The sequence below is a fragment of the Colossoma macropomum genome, unplaced genomic scaffold (genome assembly GCF_904425465.1).
Source record: "Colossoma macropomum unplaced genomic scaffold, Colossoma_macropomum, whole genome shotgun sequence".
In the NCBI taxonomy this organism is placed as follows: Eukaryota; Metazoa; Chordata; class Actinopteri; order Characiformes; family Serrasalmidae; genus Colossoma; species Colossoma macropomum.
Window position 1 is genome coordinate 14,997,066 of NW_023494788.1, and position 14,288 is coordinate 15,011,353.

The window sequence follows — 14,288 nt, forward strand, 5'->3', positions numbered from 1 at the left end:
AAATTTTCTTCTTTTTTCTGTATTTGTGAACCATATAGCTCTACATTTATATATACGATTTGAAAAACATTTTGAAAAGTCACATTTGTGTAGCTTGGGTGAACATTTTTGTGGCTCAAATTTTGTCACTGAATGGGATGTATTACACAACTGAAAATGGATTTAGTCAGGCACTTCTAAACTGAACTATAACCAAAGTAGAACCCAGTCAGAGAGCACTAACATTTTGAATTAAATTTATTATAATCGCAAACTTATTCCTTGAGCTGCCTCCTCAGGCATATCATTTGAAACCGTCCAAGCCGACCTCTTGACTACACTTTCCGTAAGAGTCCATGAGCAGCCTATAAAAATGACTCATCTGAGTCAGGGCTGCTCTGGTTTATTTTGTGGCTTGTGTAGGTTGTAGGGAAGGAAGGAGGAAGGAGGATAGGAAGGAGATGTGTGGACTTAATGGATTGGCTAGAACATTTCAGTGTAAACCCACCTAGCCTCAACCTGGTGCAACATCTGAGCTCACATGAAACCTGTCTGAACTACGGTCTTTAGCCTACAGAACTTCAGAGACAAACTTCTACTCTCTCTCCAGAGCTGTGACTTCAGTGGACCACGATGACTGGGCAGTTGCATGGAGACAGTATTTTGGTTGATTGGATATAGAAGCCACTTATGTAACTGCATTTAACAGACTCTCTCTCTCTCTCTCTCTTTCTCAGCATCCCCTTTTTGCTGGGTTATAAAAAGTTGTTTTCATAAGGCTCAAAAAGACGGAGGCATGCGCTGGTTTGGACTCTGGCAGCCAGACACAGAAAGCCTCTCATTTCCCAACGATCGCCCTCCCAGGCCGCAGAGCTCCACAGATAAACATTATAACAGCACAAAAAACTTAATGTCTCCGCTCAAAAACAAACAGCGCTCTGCCATGCCAGGGCTATAGGGATGGTTTTTAAAGGATACACTGAGGCTTTATAGGTTTAGATGAGAGGAAAAAAAAACAAGCAGACGCAATATGTAGGGCAAGAGAGCAGCTGCAGAAGGGCATTATTCAGCAGTATAGAGGAGCAGACGTGGACGGCTCAGCTGCGATATTTAAAGAAACGTCCAGCTCGCTCTGACCGATATTTCAGAGGTCTGAAGAGGATACAGAGGGAGTGAAAGGTGCTCTATCAGTCCTTGCTTTCTCTGTTGTCCCGGGTGTGACCGCTGACCGTGAGGCCCAGGCAGTCACATCCTGTTTACAGCGGACATCTGTAGCCCTGACCACAGGAGAGGTGCTCAACACAAAGAGCAGTGCAGTATCAGTTTACATCCTACCTCCTTTGGCATTTAGATGAGAACTAGAATGTTAACTAATGCAACAATTTATGATTGAATAAATAAATAAATAAAGCAAAGAAGTTAGTAGGTAAATAAATACATAATAAATAAACGTAACAATTAACTACCTGAAGAAACGCAAGTAAATAAACAACTCAATGCAAGTAAATAAACAAATAAAAGTGAGTTCATTAAAATAACTAAATAACATGTAAATAAATCTAAAGTAAATAAACATAAACAAAGGCCTGAAAAAGGAAGTAGATAAGTAGAGTCAACAGGTTACTAGGTAACTAAATAAATAAACATACTGTACATTATATCTACAGATTACCTCCACATTTCAATAAAACCATTGCGCAGCTTATCCAATTAAAAGTGCCAAATTCAAGTTATGTAATCACATTTTATTTTTATTTGGTACATAAACATATACAACCCTTACCTGACTGGGAAAAATATTTACACTTGCTGTAATCAAAAATATAAACTGCTCTACAGTAAACTGCTCTTGCACAACTATGTCCACACTCTATACAAGCAGCACAGAAGAAAAAATGCTTGGTGTTTTTTCTGACCACCACCTCCTGAATGCTTTATTTTTTACTCAAGCTATGATAACTATGATTAAAAAACAGTTTGCTAAGACTGATTATGACTATGCACCTGAACGTAGTTTGTATTTCTCAAGTAATGCTGTGCAAGTCTCTGAATCAGCTCAAAATGAGTGAAACCTGAGAAACAGCATGCACACCAAGATCTCAGATGTATTCACTTGCTCTTCTTGGTGTCCAGAGATACTGTCCATCCTGTCTATCACGTCCTCTCCACCCGTCTCCCGCACACCACCTCAAACCCTTCGACTCTTCAGTATCCTCACTCATGTACCTCTAGCAATCAGCGGCATTTGCAGGATTTGACCACCATGTTGGAAAGCTGCTCCACCCGAGGGGTCCGGCCCAGGAAGTAAACGATAGTAAGGGGCTCCAGGTCCTGGGGTACACAGCAGGGAGATGCTGAAGCCTCAGGATTCATTTTATTATAGAGCGGCAGAATCTGGGAGAAGTACAGAGGTGTACAAATAAATAAAGATGTATAAGAAACAGAAAGTAAGAGTATAAATTCCTCCAAAGATTTCTAGGCGACACAGAAGTAGCTTGTATTATATGTATAAGACAGTAGGCTAGACCAGCGATGCTCAAATAATGTGCTAGTTATCTGCTGCCCCGTAGAGTTTCATTCCAGCACAGCTGGAACTAATAATCAGACGCTCCTTATTGCCTTGATTAACTGGATGAGGTGCGATAAAGGTGTAACTAAACTGTGCCGGGCAGCAGATCACCAGGACCGGACTTGATCAAACAAAGCCGATTATTATAAAGCAGGGAGTCAACCCGGTTTCCTTCCAGGCCAAAACTCTGCAGAGTTTAGCATTATGCATCATTAAACATACATTAAACATACATTATTGAACACATCGCCTAAATAGAAAGACCTTTATGTGTTGGATTTGGAGTGTTAAAGCTGCAGAGCTGTGGCCTGGAAGGAACCCAGTTTGACACCCCTGATATAAAGCATTTCATTCACGCACCATATTGTAGTGATTGTCTGCACTCCACAAGTAAGGACAGTTCCCAGCACAGAAGTTTGCTCGATATCCTTTTGGCTCATGGATCCATTTCCAGTTTAAGTCCCGACGGAAGTCAATATATAGAGACCTCAAACAGCAGCTTTGATCTGCATTCCTGTAGGAGAAATGACAAGAAATGACATGCAAAAACTAATACACAATTCGACCTGGATTTGTTTTACCAGAAGAGGTTCTGTAATGTAATCCATAAGATATGTGACCAGCTGATTCATAAAGTATCTGTTTAATTTATCCAAATTACAACATAGTGCCTTCAGATGGCCCTAGTGAACTCATGAATTTCTAAGGTAATCTCAAAACGTTGCACTTTAACAGCTGACAAAGACAAAAATACCAATTACACACTGGCAATTTTACTGGTTTCCCAAGATCTAAATGCAAACAATGGTAGTTAAACTACCTCCTCAATTGAAACAGCAGTTTAATTACAGTATATCCTCGACTTAAACGGTAGTTAAATTACAGTATTTCCTCATTGAGGAGCTTGGGGAGATCCTAGGAGTGGCAAATAATAACAGTCTATCTTTACAGTTTACTGAATCTTAAAGTTACTCTATGCCAATGACCTTTTTATATACTTCTGTTCCATCAGACAACACACATGGATAAAACTAAACTACCTCCAATAAGGCTTAAGAACAAAAAATAACAAATAACAGTCCACCCTCACTACTTACTCTGTCTTATATTCATTCTATGCTAATTACCTTTTTATGTGAACCTCTGTTCCAACAGATGGATTGGGGGCTGTTTTCAGTCAATTTGAAAATGTTTTTGTAAGAATTGCCAGACTTTTCAGTGCAAGTGTGTTGACCTCAGATTTGTTTTTCTTATTCAATCTTTATAAATACATTTAACTGGCCATGGGGGCTCTAACTTTAGATCATATTAATACCAAAAAGCTTTTAGGAATATGTGAAATATAGCCCCACGAGTCCCTGATCTCCAGCCTAATTAATAAGTAAACAATCAAAAACAAGCTAAACATGAGATACTTTTCTCAGCCAGCACTGAAAATCACTTATGATTTCAGTTTATACAGCAATGAGATGGCACAAGCAAAAAACATTTTATGCACATCTCTATGATTCTTTTTCCACAACTAAATACAAGGCACTCCCTAAGCAAGTCACTGCATGCAAACACTGGATACACTGTATGTCAGTCAGGTTACAGTATAACAGGGTACAATGGCTCTTTTATAGACGCTATCATGCACAGTATAATGTAGAAGTCTTTCAAAAGCTACCTTGAGCACGTTGTGGTGTCGGCAGCTGCCCTCTTCTTGCGATTCTTTTTAGCGGGGTTGTCCAAACGATCAGTGGGCAGCAGGGTCAGTATGAGGTGTGGTGTTTTAGTACTGAACTCTATCTGGCCTTTGGTCGCTCCCGGCCTCCTGTTCTGTCGAATCAGGTCGTCATCAACACCTGTGAAATTGAGGAAGAATGGTTTGAATTTGATTTTTTCACCCAATGTACTGTTAAAGTTAACAGTAACATTGTTCCTGCAGTGTGATCATCAAAAACATTTCAGAACATATGCTATATATATAGAAAAAAAAAACAGAAAGACCCTGACCTGCAAATCGAGCTTCTAGTTCTTCACTCTTGTTGGGCACGATATTGTTTGTGGATGGCACAAATGTGCAGCAAGGACAATGAACGCTGAGCTTTAGACCCAGGTTCCTCTCTGAGTGGGAGGATAATGAGGGAAAATTATTGACTGCACACATCTTTCACTGTGATGTTATTTGCAGATTTCAAAAGAAGAAGAGTTTGAGCAGTTCTATCATGCACTATATGTCCAAAAGTTCCTCCTGCTCATCCAACCTTTCCTCTGAAATCAAGGGTATTAATAAGGAGTTTATCCCTCCTTGCTGCAGTAACAGCCTCTACTCTTCTGGGAAGGCTTTACATTAGATGTTGGAACATTGCTGTGAGGATTTGATTGCATTCAGCCACAAGAGCATTAGTGATGTCAGGTATTGATGTGTCACTCCAAAGAACAGAGTTCTATGCTCCACTGCCTAATACTGGGGAGCTTTATACTCAATGCTTGGCACTAGGCATGGTGAACTTAGGCTCTTATGCGGCTGCTCCAGACGACCTCATTCTAGTGGCAATTTTCTATGTAGATTATATAAGCTGCACTTTAAAGTTGCGTAATTCAGTAATTAGAAGGAGTCTCAGAAGTAGATCCTTTTGGGCATATAGTGTTTGACAGCAAAGAGAAACTATTAAAATATGACTCCACACATATTGCTCTGTGATGTTATTTGCAGATTTGTGAAGGAGATGACTTCTAAGTAAATCTGTCATTTGAAAACAAAGGGAAATGAGTAAAATGCAGCGCGGCTGTGGTGTGGCTGCTTGAACTCTCTGACCTCTGAAAGCCATCCATTCCTTCACTGTCTCAGTGACATCCACAGACAGCCACGCCCCCTTGGCCTGTGGCTGCACTGTTCTTGAGTCTATATACCTCTGAGAGGGGCCTGTGACTTCATCAGACTTTAGAATCTGGGGAGAGAGAGAGAGAGAGAGAGAGAGAGAGAGAGAGAGAGAAAGAAAATAATGCTAGATCAGCACTTTTACTCTGGACTAACTGCAGGTCAGTGCTTATATCCACGGTAATGACCCACCTGGTAGATTTCCACGCGCTGCTCGGTGGCGCGCGCTCGCGCGTTCTGCACCCTGAAGATGCGGAACTCTGCCTTCACGAGCGTGCTGGAGTTTCTCTCCACGTTGGTGACGTCAAACCGAACCACTCTGAAGTACGGATTGAGGGGCTGCGGGTTTATCGCGTCTGCGGGGGGATAAGATCGATTCAGTTCAATCACAAAGCACAGAATGTATTGTGCAGCTTTCAGCATTACAACTTTTTAACTTGTAAGGTTACGTGATGAAGCTAAAGGCAACTTTACGCACTGTCAAGAACTGTTTATTCATGGTAAAGGGGAACTCCAACGCTTTTTTTTTAAGTGTCCGTATAATTAAAGGGTGGAGATGCAAAGAAAGTCACTCAGAGTGGTTTGATGTGAAATGCCTCGTTCAGAATTGTCAGAATTGTTCACGGTGGTGGTGATAGGAACCAGACGTCTGGAGAGTTAAATGTCTCTGAAGGCTCCCTTACAAAAAGTTACTCAATGAAATGATTTGATATATGCTGCCTGATGTCTTACACGTCATTTATGGTAGTTGTGATATAAGTTTGGCTTAAAATTTATTTTAATCCATTTATTTCAATCAGTCCTTAGCGGAGGAGTACATGCAGGACGTTCTGAGACAAAATAGTCACCAAAGAAAACTTTCTTTTTCAGATTTATGACTATTTTAAAAACTCATAATACACATAAGTGTATGTTCGCTTGTGGTTTTGGATAGTAAATAAAATGGCTATATTTGTGTTGTAGACACTGTGACTCTTGGTTCCTATCACCACCACTGTAGCCAATTTAAATCGGTAAGTTTCTCTACAATGAACCATTTACACCAAACCACTCTGAATGACTCTGTTTACATCTCAAGGGCTGAATAATTTAGACCTTTTGAAAAATTGGTGGAATTCCCCTTTAAAATTGAAAGAAGTTAAGCAAAGAATACAAGAAAAATCTTGTAAAAACTCTGTGAAATCATTTGCCATCATGCCATTTGCATAAAGTTAGCTATGAATATTTGTACAGCACCCCAAAATATTTTTGATGCACTTCAGCGTAAATTTTCTTTATAAAATCCTTTTCCATAACGTTAAAGTAAGCTACCACTAAAGTACAGCTAAAGCAAGTGTCTATAATCCTGAAATGAACCCCATTTTAAACTTTTCCCACAAAAAACAGTCGGTTACTGTCACTGCTATCAGAAGGCTGCAGGCAGCTCGACCTCCGCGCAGTGATTTACGGTAAAGATAATGCCGAGCTCGCGCTGTACTGACTGTTGTCCGCGCGCTGGGGCAGCATGTCCACGCGTTGCACCTCCTTGGCATAATAGTCCTCCTCGCTGCTCTCGCGGTCGCAGGCGGCCTCGGCGTGGCGCGCGCGCTCCTTAAGCAGCTCCTTCGTGCTGTTGTAGAGCAGCATGACCTCCATAGGCACGGCGTCCGGCTGCGGGGCGCTCGCGGGGTCCGGGGGCGAGCGGATGCGCAGCTTGCTGAGGATCTGCCCGCGCACCGCCTCTATGCGCTTCGACTTGTGCTCGTCCAGGTCATACGACTGGCAGGTGGAGAAGCCCTCAGCCGACACGGAGAGCTTCAGCACGAGAAGGATGAGGTTGATGAACCACATGGCTGAAGCAGGAAGGAGAAAGTAGTAAAACAGCAGCAGTTTCCTCGCGGAGTGAGCGGACCGGAGTGCGTGGGCAGCAGCGCCGCCGCCTTCACCTGCTCAGCACCCCGCGTGGCGCTCGCGTGCACGTTTTAACCGTCTTTGCGCGCCCCTTTCCACCTCCTTCACGCGTAGCAGCCCAGCCTGTTTGTGCGAAGTTACTTTTAGCCTGTGAGAGTTTCTTTGAGTTTACAGCTGCAGCTTCATTCAGCCTCCATCAGCCGCGCGCTTCAGGTAAACGAAGCGAGAAAAACCATTTTAGAGCCCCGTGTTAAACTGCTGCACCTCATTACGGATTCTGCCTGCATGCTGTTTTCTGGGAGGTGTTATAAGTGCCGTTTCTTTTTCTCTGCATTATTCTGAGCAGCTCTCGCTCTCCGCAGCGTCGGGAGCGGAACCGTGTCTGCGCGCCAGTGTTTCTGCCGGAGCTCCGCTGTGGTCTGGATTCTTGCGGTCCGAGCTTTGTGAGGAAACGCTATTTTAGTTAAACTACTTTCTTTTTAATGTTACTCTCCACTTCACTTTCCCACGAACACAGGACGGTCCAGACACATTTAACCGTTTCGCTCTTCGCGAGAAACTCGCACTTAAATGAGTTCACAGTTAAAAGTCCAAATTTTTCCTCTTAAATTCGTTCACTACCGCTGCCGCTCAGAGAAATAAACACTGAAAACATTCAGCACATTTCTACACGCAACCGCACTGAGCGCCGAGCAGTCCGGACAGCAGAGACAGAGCCTGGTCTATAAGAGAAATGTAGAGGGTTTTAATTCCGCTCCGTAATGGAGAAAAAACAAAACAGTATGTCGATCAGTGTGGCGTCAAAACGTGGACAAAAACATTTAGCTTTAGTCGAGAGGGAGAGAGAGGGAGGGAGAGTGAGCGAGAAGGAGAGAGAGAGAAAGAGAGAAAAACACCGAACTGCCACAGTCTCTGGAGAGAAGAGTGGGCTGATCATACAAGATGTCTGGCATCTTGCCTCCACCTCAGCGACAAAAAAACCAGGAGCAGTTATTTGGGCATTTATGCCTTTAAAAAACACCACGTTACATTATAATAAATGCAAATGCTATAAAGAGTAACCAGAATTCCTTGGTTCCAAAAAAAATAGTTGTGTTTCGGACATCTTACTGACTTACTGACTAAACTCCTAAACACACCCAATTTATGAAGTGTTGATCTGACAAACCAGCTACTGGACAGTAACTACAAATAATTCCACAAGGAGAGATTTGACCTTGGCTATGTGAACACAGGCATTCATAAAATCACTACTTAATACTAATATTAATTGTATTTAATCTGATGTTAGTATTGTGCTGAGCAAATAAATACCTAGTGCCCAATTAAGTACCTTTTAAGTATAATTTTGTTTTTTTTTTATTTTTATAGAGAAAAATAAAAAACAAGGAAAATTATATATTACATATATAATACATTATATATGTATTAAATGTACTATATACTTAATAACTATGTTGTAAAGTTACATTATGAATGGGTCATAAAGCAGAAAAGTGGAAATAGAACAGTAGAAAATAAGGTTAAGAATAAAGACTAAACATCAACAAAGAAATATGATTTTTTTTGTCCCTATTTTAAATGATATAACATTACAAATTAACATTTATGTTGAACAGAACACTTCAGAGAGAGAGAGAGAGAGAGAGAAAGAGAGAAAGGGGGTGGCAAGCCTGAAGAATGTAAGAAAATGATAGGTCTGTTTCAAAGAGGTCAAAAATCACAAAGGAAGAATTTAAGCAGGTTTTATCCCTTCATAATGCCAGCCGTCTGTGTTTTGAAGTTTTCACGCGTAGCTCGCCGCTGCTCAGCCTGAGAATGATTGCAGTTTGATCCTCCTTCATCCCCCCCATCCCACCTCACTCTCTCCGTTTCCACACACGAGCCCATTAATGAATCATCGTCCTGGCTCACCTCTGGAATCTACTCCCAGAATCTTTTACACAGAAAAAGTTTCCACCCAGCTCAGGTGCTGCTGGGTAATTAACAGCAGACCATACAAAGCGCTGCAGTATAGCGGAGAAACTAAAATAACTTTCCCTCAACTTTTCCCCTCTCATGATCCAGCCTTTTCGATTCGCCTCACCTTCAGCTGTGTTATTTTGAACTTCCATTTTATTCTCACACTGAAAAGATTAATTTCCACCTCAGCTCTCAGTCCTTTCATTTTGACTACACCCTCTCCTTCTTCTACCTCTCCCTTCCCTCCTCTCTTCCCTCAGTCTCATTGTTAATTACAGTTCATGAACTACACGATCGTTAATCTGTCAAAAACAGCTTTATTGCAGCTCTCCACCTCCCCCATTATAACGTTATTATAGTCGCAGTCAGAGGGCTGTAATTGAAGAAGTAGGCTAAGCAGAAGAGAAGTGCGCTCCAAGGCGCAGAGACACCCGAGCAAGGAATTTCTTTTTAGCAGAGTGGTTGATGCCACTGATAGAAAAAAATGTTTTTTCCTGTTCAAACATGACTTCAGAATTTGAACATTCATTCAAAGGAAAGCGCTCCCGGCAGGAAAAGTGAAAAATGCTTACGTGGATCTAGATGGTTTGGCGACATCTAGCGCCAGCAGGAGGGGCGGAGGAATACGTTTCTGGTGGTAACTCTCTGGCGGTTAGTGGAAGGATTGAAATACGAGATAAAAATAGTGACCACCAAAGTGTATCGCCCTTTATTTCTGACGTCCCATAATCTAAATATAGTCCTTAAAACGCCACGTCATCACACCTTCAAAGGTTTGAGTGCAAACTTTATCAGCAACACGCATCACACATCGAGTAACAGGCAAACAGTACTAAAGAAAACAATAATAGGGGTCCAAGCACCTCGAACCTCACCTGCCAACACTGCAGCTACAGGGCAGGAAGAGGTTGCTTTCAAATCCAGTATTCCGCTAAGACTGTCAAACGGCCACTGAAAGATAATCAGCTCTTATAGCCATGTCGATCATTCATTTTTATTTAAGGTGAGAGTTCCCCTAAAACACAAAGAGCACTGTTAGACATCACGTTTTTCAACACACTGTAGTGATTCAGATCATCTTAAAATTATGATTTTAGGAAATTCGTGCAGACCTTTGAGAAATGCCAAATTTAACTTGATTTGAACTCTCTAGAAACCAAATGCACTAAATACCAGTCACAACACCGGCTGGTATTATTGTACACCAAAACACCACATAAGTTTCTTGATGTGGTCGGTGACAGAGTATTTTGAAGTTCCTCTCAAAGCATGACAGAAACCATACAGTGTAAATGCAGATTTTGTAAAAAAAAGGCTGAGCTGGAATTTGTGTGAAAACAGGTGATTTGTTTCTTAGGGATCCAGTGATTATGCATTTTTGTGGCTGGCTCAGATTCTGATTTCTTTACAGTCAAATTGGCTGATGGACATTATTTTTGGCAATTTTTTATTAGCCTTACATTTATTGACCCAAACGCTCACACTGTAAGGGCTAAATAAACACATAAAACACACCAGCACATTTCCAGTATTTTGTACATACCAAAGTTGACAAAAAAAAACTTAATTTGCTCTTTTTTGGGTCGAACTGGCCTTTTAAATTCTTAAATTAAAATTAGTTTCCTATTTAAAATAGCAGGACTTCAATCAAGGGCTACTTTGAAAGAGGCAACAGGCTGTTTAGCACAATTAGCTATTAATAATTCTGACATCTTTGTAGCAGCAGCTTTCAGATACAGCACAAATGCACTTTACTGCATCATGTTATTTACACTAAAGTTGCAAAATATTAAACTGGCTGATTTGTGACTGTGTGTTAATGCAAAAATCTGTTGAGGCTGCTGTGGGCACAGGCTCACCAAAACTGGACAGTTGGAAGACTGGAAAAACATAGCCTGGCCTGATGAATACTGATTTCTGCCAAGGCACACAGATGGTTGGATCAGAATTTGGCACCAACAGCATGAATCCATGGACCCAACCTGCCTTGTGTCAACAGGTAGAAGTGATGTAATGGTGTAACGAATGTTTCTTCGCACACGTTGGGCCCATTAATTCTAATCAATAATCGCTTGAATGCCTATTTGAGTACTGATGCTGACCATGTGCATCCCTTCATGGCTACATTTTCTAATGGCTACTTCCACCATGTTAACCCGTCATGTCACAAAGCAAAAGTCGTCTCAAACTGAATGACACTGCATGTTCTTCACTGGCTTTCCCAGTCATGGATTGGGATGTGAATCCAATAGAACACCTTTGGACTGTGGTAGAACAGGAAGGTCGCAGCATGAAAATGCTGTTTCCAACATCTTGTGGAATCCGTACCACAAAGAATCAAGGATTTGTTGTTTTGAGTGCAAATAGAGATCCTACCCAGTATTAGTATAGTGTTCCTAGTGTATATATATATATATATATATATATATACATACATACATACATACATACATACATACACACATACATACATATACATACACATACACACACACACCTACATATAGATCCACCACCAGAGGGCGGACCTTCCCAACGTCCCCAGATTTGTATGCAATACTGAAATTATGTCGCTGTTCAATCCGGCATTGCTTTTGTATAGGGTCCTCTCTTGCATTTGTTATAAATCTTATGGAAATTTTACCTTTAGCTTTTTCTTAAAGTCAACCTCTCAAAGTCAAGTCTCTGCCTTCCACAACCCCCATATATCACTGAATGAAATGCTACACTAGCTCAGAAACCCTCACTGGTACCGCATTTCACTCAGAAATTCTGAGAAAAGATGTGTGATTTTGATTCATACTGACTTTAAGGACATCAATAAAGTGCATTAAGTACAAGCAAAAGGGGCCATAAACAGAACCGAATAATGATATAAAAATTACTTTGTCATTTTTTTTAAACACAATACAGATTTATTTCAAAGTATATTACAAAGCATAACACACAAATACAAAAAAAGCTGAAAGAACAGTGGCCTTTTCTTTGAAACAGAAATGAACTGCAGAAATGAAGGATCATTTTAAAATTCTTGCCAGCTTTTCAGATTAAGTCCTGCTATCCTTTCTAAAAGGATTTGCTGATATCCCTTTCAATTCTGCTGCAAGCCCATTTGACAATGATGCTCTATTAGTTTATTGGAGCGGAAAGGGAGAGGGATCATCACCTATGACTCATCTTCATTGAGCAGCATGTTGGGGACTCCTTTGGAGATGGGGAATTCTCTGCCAGATTCGGGACACTGTAGCGACCCTTCAATTACCTCTACCTATGATCAAGTAAGAAGAAAAACATTATCAGTGTTTATAAATATTCTTGTACCATTGCTGACTCAGTACTGTAGGTACAGTCTATGTACATAGTCATGTTTTCATGTGTAAAAATCTGTCAAACGTAATGCAACCACATCAGTTATTTGGGATAAAATGCACCAAATAATACACCTGCTACACAATGCACCTACTGACTATTACATAAGGATGCTAAGCGCAACTGCACTTACCTCCAGCAGAACTCTGTGTACTTTGCGTAGAAAGTCTTCATCATTTTCATAGTTTGATATGAGTGTGCCGGGCAAGTCTTGCCGATGTCCCAGCTATAGAAACACAGTCAGCACAGTCAGTAGAATGATCTAAAACAATGATGCTGACTTGAAAGGCGCACCGGGCCTCATTCACCAACCGTTCTTAATAAGAAATTTCTTCTTAACTCACTTACATAAGGTTTTCACAAGGATTCAGACATTCACCAATGTTTTCTTATTTGGAATTTGTTCTTAGGTAAGTACAGAATCTACACACACTCAAGAGCACAAAGGTTCAAACAATTCTGCGGTTTAAGAACATCAACAATCTGATGTAGACTTTTTCCTCAAGGACTTTTCTCAAGAACAAATTTAAGGAAAAAACATAGGAAGATGTTCACGAATGAGGCCAATTGTGCCTAAAATGGAAGTGCAGTCCATCTTACCTCTTCCGCTGCCAGGATTAAAGCACTCCACTCAAGCTTCGGGATCATTCGGCTCACAAACTGGGGGTTGAACTCCACTTCATTTACTTTGACCTCTGTTGCCTTTATAATGGACAGAAGTACAACAAATGAACAAAACAGCCCAATATAGTCTCCCCTCTGAGCCTTTAAAGGGGAACTACACTCATTTAAAAAAGTAATTCAGTGGTTTGATGTAACCTGCGCCCTTCTAGAGAAATAAAATGGATACCAATGTTGTTATTGACATTGTTATGCTTTACTTTTTAAAATAAGGTTTTGGCTTAAAAATCATTTCTAGAAATTAATTAACGGCGGAGTGTTACAATAATAACACATCCGCGTTTCCGTGTCCTCCATGTTAAACGCAACGTAGTGTAAAGTTAACTACGGAGCCTCTCGACCACCGTTAAACACCATATCCAGAGCTGAGTCCGGTACTGCGGCTCTGCAGTGAGACCCTTCTCAGGGCAGGAGGGGCTGCTATTTCCCCATACAAGGTTTAACAAGACAAATACAAAACTACTATCTACATTTTTCGCTGTAAATGCTACAGTTACGCAGCAGAAGGTGGCCGCTGGTGAGTTACTGGATGGTGGTTAAGTTCCTAACGTTACCCAGCTTTCTGGCTCCTGTTTTCAACTCCTTTATTCATTTACCTTTATCAGCAGTGGATATCCTTTAGTCACACCTTTAACGTGCGATGTCAACATATTATGCGTTAGTAGTTTCATCTCTGTAGTAGCTGGAACTCTAAATTTGAGGGAAAATAAATAACAAGTAAGGCTCCCTCGTTAGCTTTCCTCGGCCACTCACGTGTACTTCTTCTTCTGTGTTCAAATGGCAGCTACGACCGGATCATATCGCCACCATCAGGACGTTCACTGAAATGATTTTACACCTTCAGTGCTTCTCTTTCAACAAACGGACAAAAAGAAACACTTTTGGTAAAATATTACTTGAGTAGAGGTACAAGTATTCTGTTTATATTCCTAATTGAATAAAGTACTTGTGTTCAATGCACTTAAGTATCAA

General features: G+C 40.9%; 2 protein-coding genes across 2 annotated transcripts; both read right to left on the reverse strand.

The window, feature by feature from the left end:
* Nucleotides 1-1,709: 1,709 nt before the first annotated feature.
* tgfb5 (transforming growth factor, beta 5) lies at nt 1,710-7,951 on the reverse strand. The gene is made up of 7 exons (XM_036568591.1): nt 6,896-7,951; nt 5,607-5,770; nt 5,352-5,484; nt 4,547-4,657; nt 4,218-4,395; nt 2,909-3,062; nt 1,710-2,373 (listed from the first exon to the last, which is right to left on the reverse strand). The coding sequence occupies exons 1-7, from the start codon at nt 7,242-7,244 to the stop codon at nt 2,215-2,217; spliced, it is 1,248 nt and encodes a 415-aa protein (XP_036424484.1). The 5' UTR covers nt 7,245-7,951; the 3' UTR covers nt 1,710-2,214.
* A 4,215-nt stretch (nt 7,952-12,166) lies between these two features.
* trmt112 (tRNA methyltransferase subunit 11-2) lies at nt 12,167-14,081 on the reverse strand. The gene is made up of 4 exons (XM_036567828.1): nt 13,913-14,081; nt 13,236-13,337; nt 12,769-12,861; nt 12,167-12,534 (listed from the first exon to the last, which is right to left on the reverse strand). The coding sequence occupies exons 1-4, from the start codon at nt 13,985-13,987 to the stop codon at nt 12,433-12,435; spliced, it is 372 nt and encodes a 123-aa protein (XP_036423721.1). The 5' UTR covers nt 13,988-14,081; the 3' UTR covers nt 12,167-12,432.
* Nucleotides 14,082-14,288: the final 207 nt, after the last annotated feature.